This window comes from Athene cunicularia (genome assembly GCF_003259725.1).
Source record: "Athene cunicularia isolate RWA chromosome 2 unlocalized genomic scaffold, athCun1 chr2_part1, whole genome shotgun sequence".
Taxonomy (NCBI): domain Eukaryota; kingdom Metazoa; phylum Chordata; class Aves; order Strigiformes; family Strigidae; genus Athene; species Athene cunicularia.
Window position 1 is genome coordinate 49,907,728 of NW_020799095.1, and position 9,094 is coordinate 49,916,821.

General features: G+C 39.9%; 1 protein-coding gene across 1 annotated transcript in view; it reads left to right on the forward strand.

Moving 5' to 3' along the window:
- Window positions 1-9,015: 9,015 nt before the first annotated feature.
- TNS3 (tensin 3) overlaps window positions 9,016-9,094 on the forward strand; it is a 200,180-nt gene continuing 200,101 nt past the window's right edge. Inside the window, exon 1 of the mRNA XM_026841769.1 lies at window positions 9,016-9,052. Within this exon, the coding sequence (XP_026697570.1) occupies window positions 9,030-9,052 (23 nt within the window). The 5' untranslated portion in view covers window positions 9,016-9,029. The remainder of the gene's footprint in view (window positions 9,053-9,094) is intronic.

The following is a 9,094-nucleotide window of genomic DNA, read 5'->3' on the forward strand; positions in this document are numbered from 1 at the left end:
ACAAGACCTGGCCATGGGTTGATGCTATGCAAGGAAAAATTGTTGTATTTAGTTGTAAAGTCAGTCTACTTCACCATATATCACTTTCAGTGATAACTCATTGAAAAATGGCAAGATGTTTTGGATATAAGAATAAAGACATGGATTTAATTCTACCTCAAGTCACTGGTATTGTGATAAACTGTTCCCCCCCGCCCCTCCCCTTCTAATGCAGCTAGGGATTAGCTGTAAGTAAATGCTGTTATCTGATCAGTATTGTTCTGTGATCTATGCAAAGTAAGATGTGACCTTAATACAGGTCTTACTGAACAGGTGTCTGATTTGAGTGCTTACTGAAAAGCCAAACTGAAATGGTGCTTATTTAGCATTTTTGGCATTTCACCTATTTCATCAAAATGCTGAAATTTCATCAAAATAGTTAAACAAGGCTGAAACTCTGATGGCAGAAGTAATCTCTCTATTCACTAACCTCTGCTATTGGAAGTACTTGAGCAGAACAGTAGTAGGATACTTGCACTGCTGTTTAAACCTGGCCCTGGGATCTAAACCAAGGAAAAGAACACCTTCCTGTGGACAAGGGCATTCTGTTTCTTTACTTGAGTTTAGTTTCAGATATATCGCTACCAAATGTTAAGCATGAGATCTCCCCTCCATTCCTATACACATAAATTACAGAGCAGTAGTTAGCAGAATTCCTCAGGGCACAAGAGTTAAGGCTGCATGGTGTGCACACTTGAGGTTTCTGTGGCCACATTTGCAAACAATAGATGTTGTGTTTTTATCTTGTTTCCCTTGGGGAAAATTTTTTGTGTAATCTAGTTAAATGGTACAAGGATTATAAGTGTGTGTCTGTGTGTGTGTGTATAAATATATACCCACAATTTATCCCCAGGCAGAAATATGAATAAATCGTTAAAGGTCAACAGTTGCCTTGTTACTGAGCCAGTAGTAAGAGGCTCTCTTCTAATGAGCCAAATAATTATGCTTTCTTAGTTATGTTCACTCCGAGAAGTTATCTGATTGTGACTGAAAAGTCCTCTTGAAGTTTGTTAAAGTGCTAACTAACATATTTTAGACGTGCTTGCTGCTCATATTGTAACTTACTCTCAGCATGCATCATGGTGTCCTGATAACTTGGTTTCACAACACTGTGATCTCAAAACACAGCCTTTGACATGTTTCAAGTTGTTTGAGTTTTGTACCTTTTATGGGGGCTGTTTAAAACAGAACCTTAGAAGCCCAACAGTTTCCTTTTCTAGACCCTCTCTCCTCCACTATATGCATTAAGCACTGCTGTGGTGAGTGTTAGAAGAGAAGGTGAAAAGTCTTGGAAAGAGCAGTCACAGAAATCTGAGTCGTGCAGTTAGGCTACCACTGTACAATTGTCTGCTATTGCAGTAGGCATAAGAATGATCCCAAATAAACTTGATAGAACTTGAAAGAGAAATTCCCTTATTGCACAAGAAATTTGAGCGTGAGATACTGTCCCATATTATAGGCTTAGTTCTGTTCTCCGTACTGAAGAGAGAAAAGCACTGTACTTAGCTCATTTCAGTGGTGCTGCTTTTGGAATAATGCGAGATCAGGAAGGTCTGGCAGTCTGTAAGTTTGACATACATCAGCTATTCTGTATGAATTTTGCTGACATAGGCAAACAAGTAGATAGGCCTTGCCCATAGCAACTTTCTGTAGTTTTAGGCAACATCTTGTTCTGCCTGTAGCCTTGAGAAAGTGGATTTGCTTAGTTGCACTGTTAATTTTATTATGAGTCTTGCAATAGTGTGGTGTTCTTATAAAGTCCATGTTCCGAAGGTAAGTAAATAATACATTAATCTCAGTTTTCTTTATTATGAGGAAAGTTCCTGGTTCTGGATAAAATCTTGAAAATGTGAACTCTCCAGGCTTATAAAACAGATGCCAAAGAAAAGGAATTAAAATGAAGGCTATTATGGATGAAGGGGGAGTTAGTCTCAGAATTTTATCTTTCTCTACATTGTAAAGCTGGACTGGCCACAGCCATGTCAACTGGGAGTCCCTTTAGGGAAAATCCCCTTTTCTAAACTGATGGAGCACTGCTGACAAGGACCCAGTGGAGGTGGAGGCCTCCTGGCAGAAGAGTAATTCTCTGTGTGTGGCTCCTGTTGTTTGAATAGGTGATATGACTGTAGTGGCAGAAAAGACCCTTTAGGCCAGCGCAGACTAAGTCTGTGCTAGGAAGAAATGTGAGCATAAGTGGCCCAGAAGTGTGGGGTAGCACCAGTCAGGGTTCCCAGGCTCTGCTCAAGAAGTTAAGGGCTGTCCCAGCTGCCTTAATGGACCTAGAAACAGCTCACACCAGTGCTTCCTGCCACTTACTATAAATAATATCTTCGTCTCTACTTGTGTAGGAGTGGCATAATCTAACAGTTTGGCAGAAAGCAAAAAAAAAACTTCTTCAGAAACTTCTACTGGAAATGCTGAATTGTAAGAAGGTGGAGTTTTGTCTCCGTTGAGTACAATGAGACAATATGAGTAACAAAGATGTGGTGAAATTGTTAAAGCGTTCTTCATTCCTATGACAGATTTCAATGAATTTTTTGTTTTCTATCCTTATTTCTTGGCTAGTACTTTGCTGAGATTTGCTGTTGCACAAGTAGCTAATGTGATTCCCTGTGCTTTATGATTGCTGCTATGCTAAAACTTTTGCTCCTTCTCATTCAGCTCTCATAGTTTTGGTTTGTCTTGCAGAGCTGAATGGAAGTCCTGGGAAGCTACAACAGGCTTATGTGTGTCTCTTGTTCACACAGAGTAATTCTGTCTCTCTCTTCTATTTTGTTATAGCTAATTGGAGATATTTTCCTAATTGTGACTACAGTTATGTTACTGTGACTCTCCTAAAGTCATTGGAAAACATAAGCCCACGCCAGACTTGAAATTGGTGTCTTCCCCTCTCCCCATATGATTCAAAGTGGGGAGGAAAGGACTATTTTGATTTATAAACTGTGGAGTGTGGAGGGCAAAGGATACAGGAGTTTGAAACAGAATTTGATGCCTGGACCCTGGAGGCAGACATCTGTCAACTCACAGGAAGATATTTTATAAAAAATCAGGTCTTGTTGTGTCTCCTTTTCACAACAGACATTTACAGGTTAGGTTCCACTCTTTGGGACACCTTTTTTGAATTGTGTCATTGAGAATTAGAAAGAAGACATCATATTCCCTGAGGAGAGTACCTACCAGCCCTATAATCTAAGTGAGTGATAGATGAGCCATTCAAATCCTTAATGCTTTTGTACAGCTGACATTATAATGAAAGCCGAGGAAACTTCCTTAAGCTGGAGATGGTATGTAGGGCTGTAAAAAGAACCCAGGCAATAGTGGAGTCACTGGACAAAGATTTAGGCTCCTTGGGGCACAGCTATTGTTTTTACGTATGACAGAGACATGGCATACTATGCTTAAGAAAGGATAATTACAAGGAAACCCTTGGTTAAATAGATTTTCTGTTTATAGTATTCAAAGAGTATGGCTCTATCTACTCTTATCTAAAGAATCTTATTTTCAAATCAATGCCTGAAAACCCAATTCTCTGGCTCTGTATTCTAGAAAACAGCGGTGGCTAACCTGCAGTCTGTGAAGGGTCTAAATGAACATGTAAACTTATGGCTACTCATCTACCAGATATTATATGGCTTCACTGATAATTGATAACTGATACTACTGGACCATAACTGGGAGATAGGATGCTATGCACAGGCTTGGAGAAAGCTTGTTTTATTGTAAGGAAATCCAGCCACCTCCACTAACAGTGTATACACATAGTAATGTTGTTCATAGGCATACAACATGTACAGCAGATTCTGCCTCAGAGCTGTTATCTCGAAAATAAAGAGTCCTCTACACATTGTTCTGAGTTTGGGCCTTGTTTCACTATGTGAAGAAGGGAGGTTTGAAGAGGAGGAATATATAATTTCAAAGCTCCCCTGCCACCAAAAAAAAGGGCAGTCACCAGTGATTAGAGTACACAGGGAGCGATGCGCTGAGGTTTGATAAGGCGTGTTACAACATCATGCTCTTGGTTCTCTGTTTTCCTGAACTTTGTGTAGCCAGTTGCAGCAATTTTTGTATGCTCTGCACTAAATTTCCAGTCACGTTGCACTGAGTATATGATACATGGTATTTGATTCATCGTTGCCTCCCATCACAAGAGTTGAAGAATTGTGCAACTGATCCCTGTGTGTGGAACTTCTGTCTGAGCCCTATGAGAGGAGCTGATTGAGTTCTGAGAAGAGTAAAAAGCAGCAACTGTTTCACTTTTCATTTAGTTCTCTTTCCTACCAGTTTTCTCTGTATCAAGTAACACTTGACTTCCCTCACTCAGTACCACCAGACTTGTGTTGAAAGAGTCTTCGGGAGTTGGGTTTTTTTCTGGACTATAGTACTGCTAGTATATGCTATACAAAGCATCAGTTATACAATACATTAGGGGCTTTTCTGCAGCCTTCACAATTTCACTTTTAAACTTGCCAATTGCAGTGTTTCTCACTAGTTTCTTCTTAAACGCTTTTTTGTTCTTTCAAGAAAAACAAAAAAGGAGGAACAGTTCTAGGAAACTGGAGAACAGCAAAATGTTTATCAGATACTGTTAAGTACCAGGCATTTTTTGTTATATCACAGGGCATTAAGTATTGGATGACATGAATAATTACACATACAGTGCTCGTTGTATCATAATATAAATGAAACTACCCTAAAGCTGCAGTCCTACTTCTACTTTTCCTGGTTATTTTCAGCAGACCTATGCTAACTTTTAGTGGGCAGCATAGACATGCCCTTACCTCTGCCTGGCAAGTTGATAACCTGCAAAAATGCAATAATTTATTAGGAAAATGTGGTAAATTAGTACAAGGAGAAAATGTTGTAGATATTGTGCAAGGTTCTTGTCCTTGTCCTTTCTTAATAAAAAGTCTAAGTACCAAATAAGAATCAGATTAATTATAGATTTTTCTGAGGCACACTGTAGGTATGGACTGAAGTTATTCATACGGTTTAGAAAGATTTTGTATTTCTGTTTTGACTTTGTACCAATTGAAAGTTTCAGAAGGTTAATGTAGAATGATGTTTCATTGCCACACCTGTAACACAACCACTGGTGTGTTTGATCAGTCAGCAGATTTAATGTAAGCTTTTTGACCACCACAGATACCGTTTCCATACCAGTAAGTCAGTGATGGAAAACTGGTCAAGTGGGTTGCTTCCTGGAACATAGAAGATGAGGTTAAATATGGTCAGTTGGTGTGATAGTTTGAAAATATATGAAATTGTGGCTTAGTGACCAAAGTTGATATATGCAGGGGCAGTTCTGTAAACAGCACATGAATGAGATGGTTATTACTTGTACAGCACTGCAGCTATGAGGATTTGTTTTATCAAAAATGAAAGAAAACAATAAAACGTAGTTACCAGAAAACTCTGGGGTTTTTTCTTCTTGCAGGTAAAAAAGCACTGTTAATTTGTGTTTGCTTGGGTGGTGTTTTTTGGTTTTTTGTTTGTTTGGTTGGTTTGGTTTTGTTTTGTTTTTTTCCCCACTGACTGCTTATGGAAGTAATTTTAAGATCTGAAGTTCAGGCTATGTTTGAAAGTGTTTCTCAATGTCGTTTTTAAGATTAAGCTATATTCTGAGTAAGATAAGTTTTCCAGCAATCTTCTCCAAAACAGAGAAGTAGGTTCCGGGAACTTGCAGATGCATAGAAAAGTCCCCCTGAAAGAAAACTTGGTAAACTGCTTATGTGGGAAACTAATACATGTTTTGGCAGTACTCTGAGGTACTGATTAGAATTTATTTTTGTATTAGCAGAGTAATCCATGAACCATTTTCTCTTCTCCTTAGGGAACCGATTGTTTTGTTTTAGATCAGATTTAAGAAAATCAGGGCTGATCAGTTGAATATCTCTTATATTACCATCTGGAGGTTTTTTTATTTTTTTTTCTATGAAGTACTTACTTTCTGACTTTTCCATTATAAAATACTCTAGCAGAAAGGTAAAACTTTACTGCCTGTCTTTGTTATCTTGGGCAGAAGCCTTACCAATGAAAGGTAGAATCATATTGCAGCAAAATAAGTGTTGTACGAAGAATAGTGAGCCTGTAGTAGACTGGGATTTAGTGGTTGTTGTTCATGCCAGAGTACAGAGATGCTAGGGAGACGTTTCTGAAATAGTTTAAATTTTTATGTTACTGTTTGTTACATAACTTTAAGTAGCTCCAAATAAACTATTGTTTTGTGATCTCTGACATTGAAGTCAGATTACAAATTTGTATTAAGTGGCCTGCTTTGAAAGAGTGTAACCAAGTTTTAGGAGCCCTGCTCAAGGGAAACTTGGTATCTGTCAAGTACTCTTGGCACAAACATAATGTGTATCAATATGCTTTGTGAGTGGTTATAAACATAGCATATGTCATCACTGTATATATTTTATGCACATGAAAGAATACCGTTTTCATTTGGTTTTGTGTTATTTAAGAAAAACAGCAACAGCTAGATAGGACTGAAAACCATTTTTCAGTGCCCTGATTTCTGTATAACTCAGTCTCCAAGTTCTTAGTTGCTGACAAGTGTAGATGGCTAGTTTCAGATCAGTGATTATCAAATAAGCAGTCCCTCTTCATTTTGATTTAAAAGCTTTATTTGTTTACCTGATACTTTACTCAAATTTGGATGTTTCTGTAGAAAGCAGTAAGAACATGCAAAAGTCAGGGGCAAGTGACCCCCAGTGTGTAAAAGGTACGAGTCACTACCATCACTCCTTTTACTCCTTTCTTCAGAATTTTTAAAAGTGCTTGTGGTGTCATTAAAGTAGAAAACAAGACTATTCTGATTATCAGGCTATCTTAGGAACTTCCTCCATGCAGCAGATTCCTTGATTCAGCAAGTACATATCTGAAATGAACGTTTAACTTGGTCATTTACTACACCTCTAGGCAGGTTCAAATAGTTTTAAAGCTCTTTAAAACACAGACACAGATTTTCTCTCTTCCTTCCTATTCTTCCCCATTCCTAGGAAAAGTGAGGAAGGGAGAAATTCAGAACACAGAGGTGATAATTAGGGATGTAAACATAAAAGATAATACTGTTTGTAAAAACCATGCATTAATAAAATGTAAAGAACATGCAGTTATGCTAAACTAACACCGTGGCAGTAACCCTACATACCGAACTTCCTGAATGTTGAGTCTTCACATTGCATTGCAGGTGGTATGCAAAATTAAATACTTTTTGTCTTTGGCTAGTGTCATTTATGTATAAAAATATGTCTATCCGCAAGCTGGTATCTGTTTATATGTGAAGTATTGCCAAAGTGCAAGCATTTAAAAATAGTGTCAGAGTGCTAAATCACATGATAGTTTAGATTTTAAAAAATATAATAATTTCTGCCTTCTTTCCTTGGGGTTTTGAAACTTTTGCTTGAAAGCTAGAAGCCAGTTGTGATCCATGTGATGGGTTTTAAGAAAAACACCAAACCTTGTAAGGCTTTGAAGGTGCTGATTTTGAGCACCTGTGCACTGCTGATTAAGAGCTTGATCCCAATCCCAGAGTCTCTTGGCTTGATTTAGGGACACATTAGTTATTACTTAAATATGAGCCATACAGCAGGGTTATGCAGATGGAATTGAGCCAGTAGGAAGTTCAAGAGAAACTGTGTTTTGGAGAGCAATGAGGTGCACATGTCTAAAAGGTATGTAACACATGTTCTCTTTCTCTGCTTGGCACAAAGGGAGAGAAGAGATTTAAGATGTGATGATGAATAAAGGGTTTTGATTATGTCTGTCTTCCAAGTATGCTGAAGCTTTCCTAGCAGTATAATAGAGTCTTGTCCAAGCAAGACACTAAGCGTGCCTGGGACCTTGTTTGTCTTCTGTTCGCTCAGTGTTTATTATATTGCTATCTCTCAGTAAGTAACATATCTGTATCTGATTTTGTCTTCCATATGGTCCCTTGTTTGCCTGTTCCCATAGTATGAAGTGTCACAAAGAAGACTTAGGTTTGAACTTTGAAGCCTAGCTGTGGGATCTGTAGAGATCTCTTTCTTGGGCATCCTTCCTCCTCAATGCAAAGGGTTTTCAAATATTAACCACTGTATTCCCTAAATCAGTCAGGGGGGAATGCTTAAGTGCTAGAATGAGTGGGCTGTAAATCTTGCCCTAAGAGTAAAGGAGTAAGGTGTCTGTTCCTGTGTAGGATTCGATTCCATGAGCTTATTTTTTGGATCAAGCTGCGAAGGGGTCATGTTGGTACAGACACCCCATTTACGTGGGGTCCTAAGTCATTAGAGGGATGCTAATTCTCCTCTCTGTCTCCAGTGGTATGCATCCACCTCTCAGGTGAGGCCCCAGCTACTGGCTGATAGCATGATCTGGGTTAGGCATCTCAATCCTATTAATCAAATTCCACTTTGCTTCAGTGAATATTTGATTAGGGCTTTTTTAATGCAAGGAATGAGCCTCGGGTTATGCCTGTTTCAGGGTAACTTTGGGGATGAATCCCTTCACCACAGGAAGGATGCAAACTCTCATTTCTTGCATTTATGTCTAGACCACTGCTTGGTGAAATGCTGAGTGAAGGGATGGTGGTACCTCTATTTCCTCCCTGCTCTGCTCTTTGGCTGGTTTTTATATCGTGCAAGTTACCCTGCTCTGCAAGCGGCAGCAGGTACAGAGGTCAGTACCCGGTTTGTGGATCCTGCAGGAACTCCAGGTGCGGAGCTGGCCTTTGGCGAGCTACCTCAAGGGAGAGGTAATTCTTGGTGTGTAAATAGCATAAATGTCAGCGCGGTAAAGAGCTCTGTGCTTGTGCGAACACGTGTACGCGGGGAATCTCTGGCCTGCGGCAGGGGCTGATCTCGGGGATCGTGCTGGCACCTCCGATGCCTGCGCTGAGACACTTAGGCTGGCGCAGGCCCCTCAGCCCCCGGGCGGGTTTGGCCTCGTTACTGCGGCCGCTCTGCGGGTGGCTGCCCGGGGCTGTTGAGCTCGCCGCTCCGCCGGCAGCCATGGCAGGCCGTCCCGCGGGGAGGTAAGTGCTGCTGTCCCGGGAGCCGCGGCTCCCAGCCTTGCG